We start from the raw sequence: 19,978 nt of genomic DNA on the forward strand, positions 1-19,978 counted from the left end.
GACACAAGTTTGAAAGGAGAAAAATTGGAGGAAGTGAAATGTTTAAGATACCTGGAAGTGGACATGGCAACAAATGGAACCATGGAAGTAGAGGTGAATCATTGGATGGGTGAGTAGGCAAAGGTTCTTGGAGCATTAAGGAATGTGTTTGGTATGTATTTTACCTCCTTTGCACAGAAATTGTCAGCAGGGCCATCTTCCTACATTTACCATATATTTGGTTAACATTCCACACACCCATAAGAATTAACACAGTTTTGATTGGTAATTTTAGTTGAATGGTTATGTGAAAGTGAGTCTTTGTTGTGATGGGGTTTCTTGCCCCTTCAGATGTTTGCAAAGGCAGTAAATTTAAGCTCAGTTCCTTAGGGTTTTAAAAAGTCTTATTGTCTTGTTACTCACTTAATAGGTTTTTTTTTTCTTTTCAGTACTTAGAGGAGTATCTAGAGGAATTAGCTGAAGTACAAATAACATTTGATGGCGGGGAAACATTGATGAATTTTGCAGAGGCAGCCATGCTGATTCAGGGCTCAGCTACAGTGTATAGCAAGAAGGTAGGTCTTTCATGGTATGTTTCATGCTGGTAACGGTATTTGGTTGTCATGTAGAATATGTGATGTGGGATCTATCAACTCTAATGTTCTTTATATATTGATTGCAGTTTAAATGTAGTGGAATCATTTTCCTTATGGAGTTGGCGTGGAGAGAGATTAATCTAATTTGATGGGTCAACATAGTGTGTAAATGTAAAAGAAATATATTTAAGAATATGGGAGTCCATGTATCACTTTAAATGGGCATAGGTTGAGGATGTATGGTTGGGATATGGCAGAGGATGCATGTATCTGATCCCTCTAACTATATTGGGAATGGAGTAATAGCAACAGATGGATAGATAGAACTTTTGAATTATTAGTTTGTTTCAAGGAAGAACTTTATTGAATTTAGCATTAACATTTTTATCAGCTTCAATGTCAATTTGTGATATGCTGAAGACAGTTATAATTAAAACTGATTCTTTTTCTTTCTTTTAAACTATTCGCCATTTCCCGCATTAGCGAGGTAGCGTTAGGAACAGAGGACTGGGCCTTTTTTGGAATATCCTCACCTGGCCCCCCTCTGTTCCTTCTTTTGGAGAGAAAAAAAAAAAAAAACGAGAGGGGAGGATTTCCAGCCCCCCGCTCCCTCCCCTTTTAGTCGCCTTTTAGAAAATATTTGCTTCAAAAAAAGGAAGTTTTGCCTTGCATAGAGCACATGTAATTCTTGTGGTTGTACCAATAACTGTTGTGGGTTTTGTGTAAAACTAATTGTTTTGTGCCTGTAAATAGCTGTTTTTATCTTTTTTTTCATAATTGTTCACCATTTCATTTGCTAGTAAGTTTGCACCAGTAACAGACAGGGATAGTCCCCGTTCACTCATGTCCATTCTTTGGCTGTCATGTAAATACACTGAAATTACAGCCCCATAGATCTTTCTATGGTTTCCCAAGCTGCTTCACATGCTTTAATTCAGTCCACTGAGAGCTCGTCACCTCCCAGTATACCACATTGCTCCATTTCACTCTATTCTGTACATGCCTTTCGCCTTCCTGCATGTTCAGGCTCCAATCATTAGAAATGTTTTTCACTCCATCCCTTCATCTCCAATTTGGTCTAACCCTTCTCCTTCCCTCCACTTGTAAGCTCTTTCCCCCAGTCATCCAGTCATTGCTATTTTTTGGATGGTCAGCATACAAATTTTTTTCTGGTGCTGGTCAAGAAGAATATTACATGGCAACCTCTTGTTGATGTTGATCTCATTTTGTGCGTTTAAAGTAAATAGATTGTAAAAGAAAAAAGTCGCGCTTTTCCTTGGTCCAATTTTGTTTCTATGATTGAACTTGTCAAGTTAGTGTTGAAAGTTATATCTAATGCATAAGATGGAACCTCTTCATGCTTTCATCCTCATCATGACTAACTCCAGTGTGCAGTGCATAGAAATAAAACTGCCAACCCAGTCTTTCATATTTTGAGATCTTTATCCTTGAAATGTTATATAACAGCCTTACTCATTCCTCTTTATGGAATGTCTCAAAGATACTAACAGGTGTTTTAGCATATATTTTATTTCCAGGTTGAGTTTTTGTGGCAAATGGTTCTGCAGATGCTTGACCTCCTCTCTAGCAGACGAAATGTAGACTCTGTAGAAGCTGGTGATGGGAAGGAAGGTAATGGTGGAGGAAAAGCTCCCCTAGATTTTTCACTTGACTTTAATTCTGTTGATAACATTGGAGAAGGGAGAAACATTGATTTGCGGGAAGAGGATCAGGATGAAGCAGAGGATTCCAGAAGGAGAGGGTTCAAGTAAGTGAATGATCCTAATGTTGAGTCCATATTTTATAATGCCAAAAGATTGTTGGAGAAAATTGATTTTACTGAAAAATGTCATGAGTATCTAATATTGATATGGTTTAGCATTCATTGATAGGGCTGTAGCAGGTAGCTTGAGCAGAGGATTTTTCATAATTATGACATGAAGGTAATAATTAATGTGCAGACAGTCGAATAATATTTGTAAACGTAGCACAAGAGCTTCAGAAAGAAGATAAGCTAAAAGGGTACAGTAACGGAGAATTGGATCTAAATTCAAGATTATTTTTAATATATTGTAGGCTGCTGAAATACCAAGATGCTGAAAGGTATTTAGATTGTTGGTGTATTAAGGAAAGCAATAAAACTGATGAAGGAAGATGTTTTACTACAAAGAAAATGTTTAAGAAAAAGATTCCCACAATTTTGATATCATCCGTATTGTTTGTGGATACATAGGGATAATTTTTTCTATCATCCCTCATTCCATCTTTAAAAGAGGTCCTGATTTAGTGAAGATGCATTTAATTTGACCTGTAGAGGTCATATCAAATGAATCATGTATACATTGTACAGCTGTTTTCCAGCTTCTTATGAATTGAATGGCGTAAGGCCCATACTGTAATTGGATTCTCTCAGTTGCTCCCCCTATGAAAGGTTTATCCTAGAAATTAACCCTTTCACTGTGGCTAGGGTGCTTATGCCTTTATTGTTTGGTATTACACTAAGTGTAATGGGCTTATATACCCAAAATTTTTATGTCCTCTAGTATAAATGTATAATGGAATAACTAGATCCATATAACTTTGTGCTTTTTGAGTTTTCTGTGGTGCAGTAGTTCTCAACTATAATGTTTAGCATTTATAATGTCATTATTTGTGTTCATATGTGTAGAATGAGGAGCAGAAGGGATGCAGGTACACTTCCTTGGATGACACCCCCCCCCCCTGTCTCTCTCTCTCTCTCTCTCTCTCTCTGAGATGGCATGGACAGCTAAGGCCCTAATCAAGGCCATTCTATTAACACTATGTTTTTCTTTCTTTCATACTATTCGCTATTTCCTGCATTAGTGAGGTAGCTTTAAGAACAGAGGACTGGACCTTTGAGGGAATATCCTCACCTGGCCCCCTTCTCTGTTGCTTCTTTTGGAAAAATTGAAAAAAAAAAAAAAAGAGGAGGATTTTCAGCCCCCCGCTCCCTCCCCTTTTAGTTGCCTTCTACGACACGCAGGGAAGACGTGGGAAGTATTCTTTCTCCCTTATCCCCAGGAATAAACGCTATATTTTTATTTATTGCTTGCCATTTCCCATGTCAGCGAGGTAGTGCAAGCAAACAGACGAAGAATGGCCCATCCACTTGGATACACATACACACATTTTATTATTATTATTATTATTATACTTAATTGCTGTCTCCTGCGTTAGCGAGGTAGCGCAAGGAAACTGACGAAAGAATGGCACAACCCACCCACATTCACATGTATATACATAAATGCCCACACACGCGCATATACATACCTATACATTTCAGCGTATGCATACATATCCATACACATACATATATATACTCGTGTACATATTCATACTTGCTGCCTTCATCCATTTCCATCGCCACCCCGCTACACATGAAGCAGCACCCCCTCCCCCTGCGCGCACATGAGGTAGCACTTGGAATAAGACCTAGACACTTCACATGCCCTGGTTCAATCCATTGACAGCACATCAACCCAGGTACACCACATCCTTCCAATTCACTCTATTCCTTACATGCCTTTCACCCTCCTGCATGTTCAGGCCCCAATCACTCAAAATCTTTTTCACTCTATCTTTCCACCTGCAATTTGGTCTCCCACTTCTCCTTGTTCCATCCACCTCTGACACATGTATCCTCTTTGTCAATCTTTCCTCACTCATTCTCTCCATGTGCCCAAACCATTTCAAGACACCCTCTTTTGCTCTCTCAACCACACTCTTTTTAATACCACACATCTCTCTTACCCTTTCATTACTTGATCACACCACATATTGTCCTCAAACATCTCATTTCCAACCATATATATATATATATATATATATATATATATATATTTTTTTTTTTTTTTTTTTTTTATTATACTTTGTCGCTGTCTCCCGCGTTTGCGAGGTAGCGCAAGGAAACAGACGAAAGAAATGGCCCAACCACCCCCCCCATACACATGTATATACATACGTCCACACACGCAAATATACATACCTACACAGCTTTCCATGGTTTACCCCAGACACTTCACATGCCCTGCTTCAATCCACTGACAGCACGTCAATCCCGGTATACCACATCGCTCCAATTCACTCTATTCCTTGCCCTCCTTTCACCCTCCTGCATGTTCAGGCCCCGATCACACAAAATTTTTTTTTTTTTTTTTTTATACTTTGTCGCTGTCTCCCGCATTTGCGAGGTAGCGCAAGGAAACAGACGAAAGAAATGGCCCAACCCCCCCCCCCCCATACACATGTACATACACACGTCCACACACGCAAATATACATACCTACACAGCTTTCCATGGTTTACCCCAGATGCTTCACATGCCTTGATTCAATCCACTGACAGCACGTCAACCCCTGTATACCACATCGCTCCAATTCACTCTATTCCTTGCCCTCCTTTCACCCTCCTGCATGTTCAGGCCCCGATCACACAAAATCTTTTTCACTCCATCTTTCCACCTCCAATTTGGTCTCCCTCTTCTCCTCGTTCCCTCCACCTCCGACACGTATATCCTCTTGGTCAATCTTTCCTCACTCATTCTCTCCATGTGCCCAAACCATTTCAAAACCCCCTCTTCTGCTCTCTCAACCACGCTCTTTTTATTTCCACACATCTCTCTTACCCTTACGTTACTTACTCGATCAAACCACCTCACACCACACATTGTCCTCAAACATCTCATTTCCAGCACATCCATCCTCCTGCGCACAACTCTATCCATAGCCCACGCCTCGCAACCATACAGCATTGTTGGAACCACTATTCCTTCAAACATACCCATTTTTGCTTTCCGAGATAATGTTCTCGACTTCCACACATTTTTCAAGGCTCCCAAAATTTTCGCCCCCTCCCCCACCCTATGATCCACTTCCGCTTCCATGGTTCCATCCGCTGACAGATCCACTCCCAGATATCTAAAACACTTCACTTCCTCCAGTTTTTCTCCATTCAAACTCACCTCCCAATTGACTTGACCCTCAACCCTACTGTACCTAATAACCTTGCTCTTATTCACATTTACTCTTAACTTTCTTCTTCCACACACTTTACCAAACTCAGTCACCAGCTTCTGCAGTTTCTCACATGAATCAGCCACCAGCGCTGTATCATCAGCGAACAACAACTGACTCACTTCCCAAGCTCTCTCATCCCCAACAGACTTCATACTTGCCCCTCTTTCCAGGACTCTTGCATTTACCTCCCTAACAACCCCATCCATAAACAAATTAAACAACCATGGAGACATCACACACCCCTGCCGCAAACCTACATTCACTGAGAACCAATCACTTTCCTCTCTTCCTACACGTACACATGCCTTACATCCTCGATAAAAACTTTTCACTGCTTCTAACAACTTGCCTCCCACACCATATATTCTTAATACCTTCCACAGAGCATCTCTATCAACTCTATCATATGCCTTCTCCAGATCCATAAATGCTACATACAAATCCATTTGCTTTTCTAAGTATTTCTCACATACATTCTTCAAAGCAAACACCTGATCCACACATCCTCTACCACTTCTGAAACCGCACTGCTCTTCCCCAATCTGATGCTCTGTACATGCCTTCACCCTCTCAATCAGTACCCTCCCATATAATTTACCAGGAATACTCAACAAACTTATACCTCTGTAATTTGAGCACTCACTCTTATCCCCTTTGCCTTTGTACAATGGCACTATGCACGCATTCCGCCAATCCTCAGGCACCTCACCATGAGTCATACATACATTAAATAACCTTACCAACCAGTCAACAATACAGTCACCCCCTTTTTTAATAAATTCCACTGCAATACCATCCAATCCTGCTGCCTTGCCGGCTTTCATCTTCCGCAAAGCTTTTACTACCTCTTCTCTGTTTACCAAATCATTTTCCCTAACCCTCTCACTTTGCACACCACCTCGACCAAAACACCCTATATCTGCCACTCTGTCATCAGACACATTCAACAAACCTTCAAAATATATATATATATATATATATATATATATATATATATATATATATATATATATATATAGTGCTCAAATTACAGAGGTATAAGTTTGTTAGTATTCCTGGTAAATTATATGGGAGGGTATTGATTGAGAGGGTGAAGGCATGTACAGAGCATCAGATTGGGGAAGAGCAGTGTGGTTTCAGAAGTGGTAGAGGATGTGTGGATCAGGTGTTTGCTTTGAAGAATGTATGTGAGAAATACTTAGAAAAGCAAATGGATTTGTATGTAGCATTTATGGATCTGGAGAAGGCATATGATAGAGTTGATAGAGATGCTCTGTGGAAGGTATTAAGAATATATGGTGTGGGAGGAAAGTTGTTAGAAGCAGTGAAAAGTTTTTATCGAGGATGTAAGGCATGTGTACGTGTAGGAAGAGAGGAAAGTGATTGGTTCTCAGTGAATGTAGGTTTGCAGCAGGGGTGTGTGATGTCTCCATGGTTGTTTAATTTGTTTATGGATGGGCTTGTTAGGGAGGTGAATGCAAGAGTGTTGGAAAGAGGGGCAAGTATGAAGTCTGTTGGGGATGAGAGAGATTGGGAAGTGAGTCAGTTGCTGTTCGCTGATGATACAGCGCTGGTGGCTGATTCATGTGAGAAACTGCAGAAGCTGGTGACTGAGTTTGGTAAAGTGTGTGAAAGAAGAAAGTTAAGAGTAAATGTGAATAAGAGCAAGGTTATTAGGTACAGTAGGGTTGAGGGTCAAGTCAATTGGGAGGTGAGTTTGAATGGAGAAAAACTGGAGGAAGTGAAGTGTTTTTAGATATCTGGGAGTGGATCTGGCAGCGGATGGAACCATGGAAGCGGAAGTGGATCATAGGGTGGGGGAGGGGGCGAAAATTCTGGGAGCCTTGAAGAATGTGTGGAAGTCGAGAACATTATCTCGGAAAGCAAAAATGGGTATGTTTGAAGGAATAGTGGTTCCAACAATGTTGTATGGTTGCGAGGCGTGGGCTATGGATAGAGTTGTGCGCAGGAGGATGGATGTGCTGGAAGTGAGATGTTTGAGGACAATGTGTGGTGTGAGGTGGTTTGATCGAGTAAGTAACGTAAGGGTAAGAGAGATGTGTGGAAATAAAAAGAGCGTGGTTGAGAGAGCAGAAGAGGGTGTTTTGAAATGGTTTGGTCACATGGAGTGAATGAGTGAGGAAAGATTGACCAAGAGGATATATGTGTCGGAGGTGGAGGGAACGAGGAGAAGAGGGAGACCAAATTGGAGGTGGAAAGATGGAGTGAAAAAGATTTTGTGTGATCGGGGCCTGAACATGCAGGAGGGTGAAAGGAGGGCAAGGAATAGAGTGAATTGGAGCGATGTGGTATACCGGGGTTGACGTGCTGTCAGTGGATTGAATCAAGGCATGTGAAGCGTCTGGGGTAAACCATGGAAAGCTGTGTAGGTATGTATATTTGCATGTATGGACGTATATATATGTATGGGGGTGGGTTGGGCCATTTCTTTCGTCTGTTTCCTTGCGCTACCTCGCAAACGCGGGAGACAGCGACAAAGCAAAAAATATATATATATATATATATATATATATATATATATATGCTTGTCTTCATCCATTCGAGCCCCACAGGAAACGGCATCGTAACCCCCTGCTTCTGTGGGGCATCAAAGGAAAAGAGACAAAAAAGGCCACATTCGTTCACATTCAGTCTCTAGCTGTCATGTGTAATGCATAGAACCACAGCTTCCTATCCACATTTAGGCCCCACAGACACATGTCACAAGACAGTGTCATTTTAAGGATTTATACCTGAAAGATCATGTGTCATTATCTCAAAAAAAGTTGTTCTGTGAAGCATTCCCTAGCAGTGCTACCCAGTTTGAAAAATTTGTATGATGCTGTGAATGATTTATCACTAATGTCGTAAAGCCTTGTAATAAAGTTATGAACCCGTGTGTTAGATAAGTACTATTTTTTCAGGCTAATGATTAGCTGAAAAATTTAGGATGCGGTTGGTTTTTATGTAAGTTAATAGGTAAAGAGTAGAATGTAATTTTTTTTTCCCCTGTCTCCTTTAAGTTGATATTAATGCAATGAAGTAATAATTTTTTCATTTTACTTGATAGTGCAGGGTTAGCACAGATTTCAGTAAGTGTGATTTTTTATTACTTAAAAGTTCAGGCCTGAAGGGTAATCTGAATTTTACTTACAGGGTCTGAGAAAAATATAAAAGAAATAGATTCCGTGAACTTTCTTTTTAGACATCTTTTTAGATTATTATTTGAAAAGTTTGTTTATTACAATCCTCTTGAACTGCTAATGCATTACTGTGCAACTTCCCAAACCCATGCTGATTGTTGTGCGAGAGTGTAAGGACTGGGACATATTTTAGATTTTATTATGAAAACCTTTCATACCAATATGGACTTTTCGTCCACATGGTATTAAACACCACCCTGACAGAGTGCCAGTAACCTGGAATGTCCTTTTCCTGGCAGTCTGAACAAAATTCGAACACCCGTTAGTTTTCAAAATGTTTGGTACTTTGAGGATTTGGCATTTAGAGAGTCTGGGTATGGGAGGATGCATGGTATTCTGCATGTATGTTGACACTTATGCAAAAATGGGTCTGAAAAATGGTCTCAATGAGCTTGAAAAAGCTGAAAGAGGTCTGAAATTTTACCTTCCAATAGAGTGATAACCTTGGTAATATTATTATTGCCTAAACATAGGTGAAATCATCAGAATGCCTGTTTACCCTTCACATTACTCAGAATAACAAAAGATTATAAGTATTAGAACATTTCTTTGCTAGAGAACATACCATCCATTTACAGAGTTCTTATCCATTTATCAGGCATGCTGACCAAATATCTATCATAATTCTAACTTTTTTGTTGAAGTATTGGCAGAAGAAAATGAATTCTTTTTATTTTATTTGACATGTAGCAAAAGACATTCAAATTAACAACAAAATTTGCAGTCGTAAAGCAGGTTTATAGTGAACTGGCTCTTCACCATTGAAGGTGCCTGCATTTGTGTAAAGTGTATGATCCATGCTTGGCCCACAGAATCACACAGCTCGTTAAGGGAATGGTCACCAACTCAGATGGGGCCTCAGTAACCCAAGTCAAGTATACTGGCATTTACCGGGTAAAAAGAAGGTATCTATTTAAGTTTGCAGGTATGAAAGTTGGCTCTCTGCATTGTTAGCCAGATCAATCATAAAACTGAAATCTGTGAATATTGAATTGATATTGTGGGATCTATAGACTGATACTGCCAGAGCTTACTGTATGCATTGTATCATATAAATTGTGGGAATTTCTGTATGACACATAGTTGAAAATTTGTCTCATTCAATGATTGAATCACTGGCTACCATTGCAATGTGATACAGTATTATTTTTGCGCCATTTTTGGATTATGTGAATGATTAATCTTTATTTCATTTTTTAAAAGGGGCATTGTATTCTGATATGAAATAATCATTTTGAAAATAATAAAGTTAGTTCTCCAGTTGAGAAGAGCACTTGCATACATTTTATAAGATGCTTGTAGTAGTCAGAGGGAAATGCGTCACTTGAATGATTTTACGTACATGTATCAGCAGGCTTTTTTATGGTACCACAAGTATTTCTGTTACAGGCTGCTTTCTTATACTTTTTCAAGGTCATCTGAGTAAATGTTTCTCTATTGCTAACCCAGGTATTTAGTATGAACTTAGCCACAAAATATTTTGGGTGATATTTTCTTGCTGCACAGGAAGATTGCAGAACATCCATACCCTTTATTCATTGCTTTTTGTATGGTCCTATGCTTGATTTGCTAATTTACATTCTCTCTCTCTCTCTCTCTCTCTCTCTCTCTCTCTCTCTCTCTCTCTCTCTCTCTCTCTCTCTCTCTCTCTCTCTCTCTCTCTCTCTCATTGATCTCCCCACTGGACTATTCCGCTTAAGCTGAAGTATAACTTATCTTTTATGCCTTTTGCTACTTCAGTTCTTCTTATGCCTTTTTCACATCATACATTGTTACAGTTATCTGCTCATTATTTAAACCCCGTTAGTTGAAATCAGCATGCTGACACCAAGTGGAGAGTTTTTTGCCGTCGCCACCTCCTTGATGGGAGTTTTCAGAGGGAATGGGCATCAGAGATATAGAGTTAGATGCCAGATGATATAGAATTATGTGTGTGAAAAGAGATAATATTTTGAAAAGAGAATGTGAGGAGAACAAAAGGAAGCATATGGAAAAGGCAAAACAGGCAAAGAACAGGTGAAGAAGAGATGGAATAATTTCTGTACATTAAAGGTCTGTTGAATGTTTTAGATGATAGTATGGCAGATGTGAGGTATTAGGGAAGAGATGGCATACTAGGTTGGCAGATGTGAGGGGTTAGGGAAGAGATGGCATACAAAGTGAGATGATTATAGAGAAGGGTTTGGTGAAAAGAGAAGAGTAAGTGAAAATCGGTTGTAAGATGAAGTGTAGCAGAACTGCAGGTGTGGCTAGGATTGCAGCTGAGATTCTCAAGCCAAGCCCCACAGACCATGATTTATCAACCAATTCATATACTCTGTTTTAGCCCACTGTCAGCACATTCCCCCTCTGTACACCACATCTTTCCAGTTTCCCTAATCCTGTGCATCCTCCCTTGCATATTCAGACATTAGGCACTCGGAGCATCTTTCAGTCCTATCTTTACCTGGCCTTTCCTTTATTTTTCCCTGAAAGTCAGCGTTTTCGTATGTTCAAACCAACTCATCGCATCCTCTTCAGCATTTCAACCATGTTCCATGCTTGTCTCTCATTAAATCAAACCTCCTCACACCACATTTTGTCCTTAAGCATTTTATTGCCAACACATTCACCCTCTTCCACACCTTTTAATTTAAGTCCCTTGTTTTGCATCCATACAGTACTATTTGGAGTACTGTACCATCAGACATACACTTCTTTGCCCTCACACACTCCTCAGTGCGCCCCGTGCCTTAGTCCCTTTACCTACGATACAGCTCAGTTAAGCTCCTATTGTTTCATCTGCTGCCATGTCCATACCCAGTCCCTGAAATGCTTGACCTCCTACAGACTCTTTTCATTCAAAGTCATACTCCAACTATCCTGTCTCTATCCTTTTCCAAAGTTATTAACCACCTCACTTTTATTCTCATTAACTCAACTTTCTCCTCTCACACACTCTTTCAAGCTCAGACACCAGCCTCTGCAATTTTCCTACTAGACTCAGCCACCAGAGCTATGTCATCTGCAAACAGCAACTGACTCGCTTCCCAGGGACACTAACCCACCCTCACCCCTAACAGAATGCAGACCTGCCCTTCTCTGTATTTAAAGGCAAGTTGATGTTAACCCCAGGGACACACACACACACCTTGCATGGTGAACACATGGATGCAGATGTATTCATGGTTGTACGCAGAGAGTGGAATTGAGACTGGATAGACAGAGTAGGACTCGTTATTGAAAGCAAGTTATTCAGATATGAGTTTTGGTAAATACATTTTGTTTCAGACATATTTTTAAGGTAAACATGTATGCTTCATGTCTTAGAATGAGATGCATATACTTGTAAGGTCTAAACATATACACCCATATCATTTAGGTATAGTTTAACACAAATGATATATTGATTTTAACATTTACATGTGAGTATAGGCTTAGTGATATATCTATTTACAGCCTTGGATGTTGTACATAGGATATTCTGCTTTAGACGTTCAGCATTGAATATGAAGCCATAAAAGTAAAATTTAGGGATTAAGAAGTATGGACAGCAAGATCCAGGAATATTGTCAAATGGACAATATATGAGAAATATTTTTCCTTGGACACAAATATATTGATATATTGTGGATAGTGATGTATTTGCATATTTAGCTACAGTAATACTTTGTAGCTTAAACATTAGACTGAGGTGTGTGCTTTTATGGATGATAGTGCATTGCATTTAAATGTATATTTGACGTAACAGTCAGTGTTTTCTTTAGAGAATAAGCTCTGGTTATGTTTAGTAACGTTGGATAGATGAATATGAGTATACTGCTATTTATCAAGTGGTCTTGCATAACAAAGGTGATCATACTTTAAAGGTATAAAGAATTTGGATTCACAAATCTGTTTGTCATCTTAATGGGTTACCTTGGCTTGTTAGCATTTCATCCCCTTAGTTTTATTACTGGTGTTTTGAATTCAGTTGTAATACTGAGATGCAATACTTAGCTTTGAATGCTGAAAAAAGAAATATGGAATTAAATTATCATATTTTATTTCAGCATTACTTCTTATGGATAAATTTACTGCCCATTTGTTTAGGTTCCTGCCAGCAACTCCTCTACACTTAGTGGAGAAGGAAGGAGAAAAGTCCCAACATCGTGTTTCTTTGCTGATGAAAAATGAGATATTTGGGGCCAAGGATGACTTCAGAATCAACAGGTCATATTTGACACCCATGGGCATGCTGTGTATGGAGGTTCCTACAGAAATTTTACGTGATGGAGCATTGGCACTAATGGATTTTTCAGTTGCAGGAGTAAGTTACGTATCTATGTTTTTTATTGGTAGTTTTTGTGGATATGGTTAGAATGCAAAACCATATAATGTAATAAGAAGGAGATATCTCTGCGGTTGCTCCTGCCCAGTGTTTTTATGTTTTGCTGTCAGCATGCCGAATACACAGTAAGATTTCATGTTTGCAGTTTCTTGAATGAGCAAGGTAGTTTTCAGAACATGAGTGAAGCTTAGATGAAAAAAATCCTTGCTTTGCTCCTTTTTCTCTTTCTTCGTTTGTAAAGAAATACAAGAGGGGTGTGTTGCCAAGTGCTACTCACTGAGTCTAGCATTGCATAGCTTAACTTTCATTTTTTCTGGACAAGTTGCTCCTTGAATGAGTCACCTCAGTTGCTGTCAAACTTGTGTTTGTCCTGGAAGAAGATTTTTACATGACTGCACTCTTAATGATAGATCATCAGTATTGACTTGACACTCACCAGTTTCCAACTGCCTCAGCACTTGTCATTTTAGTTAGTTTGTTCAAAGACAGATGTGTGGAGTTTGACAAACTCCTAAAAGTAAATGGGATGGACAGGTAACAGAAGACCTGCTGGTATGTGAACAGTAATATTACAGTATCCAAAGTTCCTAATATGTATAGAGACAAGATGGTAAAGTAGAATGTTCTTCCCATTCACTACTTCTATGAATACATCAGCCACCTGGAAGATATGAAAGAAAGCACGGTGTTCTGTGGAGAGTGTACTCGTAGAGTTATGCAAAAGTGTGACTAGAAATTACATTGTTGTTAGTTCTCCATATATTTTGGGGAGGAGGCGTCAGTATGAAAAAAAGCATTCATTATTTGCTTAGTACATTTTCCATCTTTAGAAGATATGCCTAATAACATTAAAGTGTTTTTTAGCATAGATTTAGATGGAGTGCACTGTAAGTCAGTTATGACAAATCTCTTTGCTACCCCACTGTGCAGACTAGAAAGACCGCTCCTTGGAAATCCTCCCCTCTCGTTTTTAATTCTTTAAAAGAAGGAACAGAGAAGGAGGCCAAGTGAGGATTTCCCTCAAAGGTTCAGTCCTCTGTTCTCAACGCTACCTTGCTAATGCAGGAAATGGCGAATGGTATAAAAAAGAACTGCCATAACATGTATGTTTTATAAATCTTTCATTTTTATGTTTAGCAGTAATCAGTTTTAGTGTTCTAAGTCTGCTCAACATTCAGCATAATAAACTTGATTATCCTTAAACAGTAATGGAATGAATTAGTTTTGTTTTTTCCTCATTATGTAGCTTAGAATTTTTTATGTATGGTATATGAGTGATTTCTTTTATTTCATGTGAAGAGTGAAAGGATGGATAATGCAGAAAAAAGAAATTTTGAGAGTGCTCCTGAAGCACTGGTTGACCCTTCAGCACCACAGGAAGAAAATTTACATGCTGTGATAATAGGTAAGTCTTATGTATAATATTATTATATTCATATAAACTAAGTAATAGAGCACCTCATGTCTTGTTTCTCTCCCATGATGGGAGTTTCATGATGGAATCGACATCAGAGATGTAGATGGTATAGATTAACAGAAAAGCCTAATGGAAGGTGTTACAAACATATGGTGTGGGAGAAAAGCTTCTAGAAGCATTGAAGAATTTATATCAATAGAGTAAGGTGTGTGTGTGAGTTGGTAGAGTGGAGAGGGAGTGGTTCCAGATGAAGGTGGGTCTGTGGTAAGAGTGTTTGATGTCTCCATGGCTGTTTAATCTATTTATGGATGGTGTGGTGAGGGAAGTAAATGCAAGTGTCTTGGAGACAAGGGCAAGTATTCAGTCCGTAGGAGGAGTGGGGGCTTGGGAAATAAGTCATTTGTTTGATGACACTGTGTTGGTGACAGATGTGAGTGAGAAACTGCTAATGGGGTCCTGGTTAGGGAGAATGTGTGAAAAGAGAAAGTTGAGAATAAGCATGAATAAAAGCAAGGTCATCAGGTTTAGCAGTGCATAGGGACAGAATAGTTGGGGTATGAGTGTGAATGGAGAAAATGTAGAGGTAAGGAATTGTTTGAAACCTGGGAGTGGACATGGCAGTGAATGGACCATGGAAGTTGAAGTGAGTCATACAGTGGGTGAGGGGGCAAAGGTCCTGGAACCATTGAGTGATGTGTGAAAATAGAGGTCATTATGTTGTATGGCAAAATGGATGTGCTTGAAAGTATAGTAGTCCCATCAAAGCTGTATGGATGCGAGACATTGGCTATACTATAGATGAGAATGTATGGAAGAGGTTGGATATGTTGAAATGTTTAAGATAGTGGGTGGTGTGTGGTAGGTATCAAGTTAATAATTATAGTGTAAGAGGGAGGTGTGGTAATAAAAAGTGTATGGTCAAGAGAGCTGAAGTTGTTTGGACTTATGGAGTGAATGAATGAGGAGCAGTTGGCAAGGAGGATATATGTGTCAGAAGGAAAGAGGACAAGACCAGATTATAAATGGAAGCATGGAGTGAAAAAGATTTTTAGTGCTTGGGGCTTGAACATGCTTGAGTAAAAGGCATGCATGAGATTGAGTGAATTGGAGCAATGTGTTATACAGGAGGTGATGTGCTGTCATTGGACTGGACCAGGGCATGTAAAGTGGCCAGGGAAAACCATGGGAAGGTTTTTGGTGCCTGGTTGTGGATGTGGTTTTGATACATTCCATGTTACAGCCAGAGAATAGATACAAGCAATCGAGGCCTTTTCTTCATCTGTTCCTGGCACTACTTTAGTAACTCAGGAAATGGCAAACAAGCTTGAAAGAAAAAATTTTTGTATGAATAGCTAACTGTATCATTTTTAGGGTTCAGTTTAATCTACTTAACATTTCTCATGTATTAGAAACTGGTCATTTACTAAGTACTTCCTGAATCAGATTTTATGCATGAGTTAACTTGGTTCAAAATATATTGACAGTGAACATAGATGATTTAGCAGAGAATGCATGAGCATGTAGTAGTTGGTAGGCAGCCAGTGACCAGGGAGGAACATTACCCATTCTACCCACCTGGGTATCGGGAGGGTTAATGATATTTGTAATGAACTAGCACTTCATTGGTTGTCAAGTTACACTCTGACTTAGCTGTCTTTTCTTTTTGCCTCACCTCCACATGGACTGCTGGCATTCTGTCCACAAACGTAAAAAATATCTCTGTCTCCCGAAATGTTTGACGATACTTAACTCACACAGCTCATTCTTTGTAATTCAGTTTTCTGTGGTGAGTGCTATGTGCTAACCCTGCCTTTTGAGAAAATAGTAGGAGCAATAGATATTAGTAGTGGGTAGGAACATTTAGATAGGACTTCTTTCTTTGAAACTATTCGCCATTTCCCGCATTAGCAAGGTAGCGTTGAAGAACAGAGAACTGGGCCTTTGAGGGAATATCCTCACCTGGCCCCCTTCTCTGTTCCTTCATTTGGAAAATTAAAAAAAAATAATGAGAGGGGAGGATTTGCAGCCCCCCGCTCCCTCCCCTTTTAGTCGCCTTCTACGACACGCAGGGAATACGTGGGAAGTATTCTTTCTCCCCTATCCCCAGGGATAGGTAGGACTATGAGGTAGAAATGTTAATTAGTAGTTAGGAACACTGTTAGACTGGCCATTTACCTGTGTCCTGTTAAGGGGGAGGCACTAAAGGCTAAGAAGTGGTACTGGAGTTCACCAGTTATGGAGACTCTGTTGTCATGGCCACCCCCTTGAGGTTCTTAAGGGAACAGGCATCAGAGATATAGATAGGTAGGAGAATGCATAGGTTTTGTTATAATAGAAGAATGCATAGGTTTTGTTATGATAGAAGAATGCATAGGTTTTGTTATAATAGAAAAATGCATAGGTTTTGTTGCAATAGAAGAATGCATAAGTTTTGTTGTAATAGAAAAGTGCATCTGATTTCTTGATGATAGAAGAATGCATAGGTTTTCTTAATACAGCTTGCAAGGTCATTGTGGTGTATGATTAACTCATGCTTGAGTGATTGATGCACTCAAAGAAAATTGTTTTCTTTAAGTTTTTGTCAGGTAATTGTTACTTTTTATTGTATTACAGGCGGTGATCATGAGAGTGATGCTGAAATTGGTGATGGGGTTGCTGATTTCCCAGATAACATGGATCCCCCAATGGATGATCAGATGGCCATGAATATACAAGAGGGATGTAAGGAGAAAACCGATAAAGATAGAAATGAAGCGAGAAATAATAACAACATGAATGTTATTGACTTTCCAGATGGAAGGTAAGAACAGGATATTTATGGTGTTTAGAGTTCATAGCTTGAAAAGGTGTGTGACTGAAAAAAAAATTGGGCTTCCTGAAATGGCTTAGACATATAGACAGAAGAGTTAGGAGAGACTGGCTGGAGAGGAAGCTTGAATTAAAAGTGAATCGCATAAGGAGGGGAGACCAAGATGTACAGATAGTCAAAGATGCCCTCGGTCGTCAGGGTCTGAATACGCAGGAGAGAGTAAGGCATACATGGGTTAGAGCTAATTAGAGTGATGGGGTATATAGGGAGCAACATGTTGACAATGGGCTGAACCAGGAAACATGAAACGGGGTAGACCGTGGAATGTTTTGTGAGGTTTTGCTATGTATTAGGGGCCCTCGTTTTTTTTGCATTGTACATTACAATGGAACCATGGAAGCGGAAGTGGATCATAGGGTGGGGGAGGGGGCGAAAATTCTGGGGGCCTTGAAGAATGTGTGGAAGTCGAGAACATTATCTCGGAAAGCAAAAATGGGTATGTTTGAAGGAATAGTGGTTCCAACAATGTTGTATGGTTGCGAGGCGTGGGCTATGGATAGAGTTGTGCGCAGGAGGATGGATGTGCTGGAAATGAGATGTTTGAGGACAATGTGTGGTGTGAGGTGGTTTGATCGAGTGAGTAACGTAAGGGTAAGAGAGATGTGTGGAAATAAAAAGAGCGTGGTTGAGAGAGCAGAAGAGGGTGTTTTGAAGTGGTTTGGGCACATGGAGAGGATGAGTGAGGAAAGATTGACCAAGAGGATATATGTGTCGGAGGTGGAGGGAGCAAGAAGAAGAGGGAGACCAAATTGGAGGTGGAAAGATGGAGTGAAAAAGATTTTGTGTGATCGGGGCCTGAGCATGCAGGAGGGTGAAAGGAGGGCAAGGAATAGAGTGAATTGGAGCGATGTGGTATACCGGGGTTGACGTGCTGTCAGTGGATTGAATCAAGGCATGTGAAGCGTCTGGGGTAAACCATGGAAAGCTGTGTAGGTATGTATATTTGCGTGTGTGGACGTGTGTATATACATGTGTATGGGGGGGGTTGGGCCATTTCTTTCATCTGTTTCCTTGCGCTACCTCGCAAACGCGGGAGGCAGCGATAAAAAAAAAAAAAAAAATTACAATTAAAGAGTTAATGTGAACGAATTAGGCTGCTCTTTGTCTGTTCGTGGCACTACGTAGCTATGTAGGTAATAGCACACAAGTACATGTGAATATATACAAAGGCTTCCTGGTTTATGGAATAGTAGACATATGGAATTATGACTATGTATGTTCTTCCATAACCTAATTACAATATTTTTTGTGACTTGGAAAAATTTGCGTCTGTGTCTAGGATATGAAGGAGGGATGCATTAGGCGGGCAGCCTTTTCCCCATGGCGCACATCTTGCCTAAACAATGATGTGGTTGCAGTGGTTCCTTATGTTTCTTCACATTGTTCAGAACTTTCAGTGACTTGTTAGTGTAAATTTTTTTTTTTTTTTTCATACGATTCGCCATTTCCCGCATTTGCGAGGTAGCGTTAAGAACAGAGGACTGGGCCTTAGAGGGAAAATCCTCACCTGGCCCCCTTCTCTGTTCCTTCTTTTGGAAAATTAAAAAAAAACGAGAGGGGAGGATTTCCAGCCACCCGCTCCCTCCCCTTTTAGTCGCCTTCTACGACACGCAGGGAATACGTGGGAAGTATTCTTTCTCCCCTATCCCCAGGGATAAATATTTACCCATTTTCTAACTCTTCATGACTGTTAAATGACCAAATGATAAGAGTGGAGAACCTCCTTGTGAATACAAAGTTATTGACTTTGAGATGAAAATGAGAATGATAAAGAAGCATTAAGGTGGGCAGATGCCTTCACCTGTCATGTGGGAGCTTGAGCTGGCTACCTCATCAGTGTACAAAATTTTGAAGGACTGTGAATGCATTATGCCACTTTGGGAGTAACTTTTTTGTTTTACCTTCAGTTAGCTTTATAGCATGTTTTATGATAATGTCTTGTGTTTGGCTGCCAATTTCTATTTGTTAATGAAATATGCAGCGTGAATTATATTTTAGTAGATAAGTCCCTTTGATGTTAATTAAAATCTCATGGTCCCATAGATTTGGAATGCTTTTTATGCACTGAGCATTATCCACTTGTATTTTCTCTATAAAGAATAACTTCCATTTTATATAGGAAGGTGGCCAGTCTGACATAACATTCTTACTTTTGCCAGCTGGAAATGTGACTACGGGACTGCTGTTTTGTTGATCTGATTTCAATGATAATTGCATGCCTCTATGCATGATTTACCCCATTTACATTGGAAGGGAGTTAAGTTTACAGATTTCTTCTCTGGATAGAATTTTAATTTGTTACTTTAATAGATATGGTCTTGGAAAACGAGGTGGGGCTGAGAAACAAGCTGTTACTAAGCTAAAATTAACTGACCCATGGAAACCACTGGATCCTCATGCAGAATCTCCTGCGAAGAGACCAGTAAGAGCTGGAAGATTGCGTAAACCTCAGCCATGTCCTTGTCATCTCTCAACACAGGTAGGCACTGCCATCTTTTGGCTTGTTGTTCATCATGTATATATTGTACATAGTACAGTACATGAGAGATTTAATAATAATATGCTTTAA

General features: G+C 39.7%; 1 protein-coding gene across 6 annotated transcripts in view; it reads left to right on the forward strand.

The window, feature by feature from the left end:
- Cap-H2 (Chromosome associated protein H2) overlaps positions 1-19,978 on the forward strand; it is a 46,620-nt gene that overhangs the window by 2,428 nt on the left and 24,214 nt on the right. For 3 of the 6 annotated variants that reach the window (XR_011711920.1, XM_071656234.1, XM_071656233.1), the window contains exons 3-9: positions 429-554; positions 2,114-2,343; positions 9,627-9,719; positions 12,886-13,102; positions 14,423-14,528; positions 17,154-17,340; positions 19,720-19,888. Coding sequence is in view for 4 of the 6 variants with exons in the window: in XM_071656234.1 (XP_071512335.1) it covers positions 429-554; positions 2,114-2,343; positions 9,627-9,719; positions 12,886-13,102; positions 14,423-14,528; positions 17,154-17,340; positions 19,720-19,888 (1,128 nt within the window). In the remaining 2 variants the exon portion in view is untranslated. The remainder of the gene's footprint in view (positions 1-428; positions 555-2,113; positions 2,344-9,626; positions 9,720-12,885; positions 13,103-14,422; positions 14,529-17,153; positions 17,341-19,719; positions 19,889-19,978) is intronic. The other 3 variants (XR_011711921.1, XM_071656236.1, XM_071656235.1) reach the window with 1 other exon arrangement.

This window comes from Panulirus ornatus, chromosome 62 (assembly GCF_036320965.1).
Source record: "Panulirus ornatus isolate Po-2019 chromosome 62, ASM3632096v1, whole genome shotgun sequence".
NCBI classification, from domain to species: Eukaryota; Metazoa; Arthropoda; class Malacostraca; order Decapoda; family Palinuridae; genus Panulirus; species Panulirus ornatus.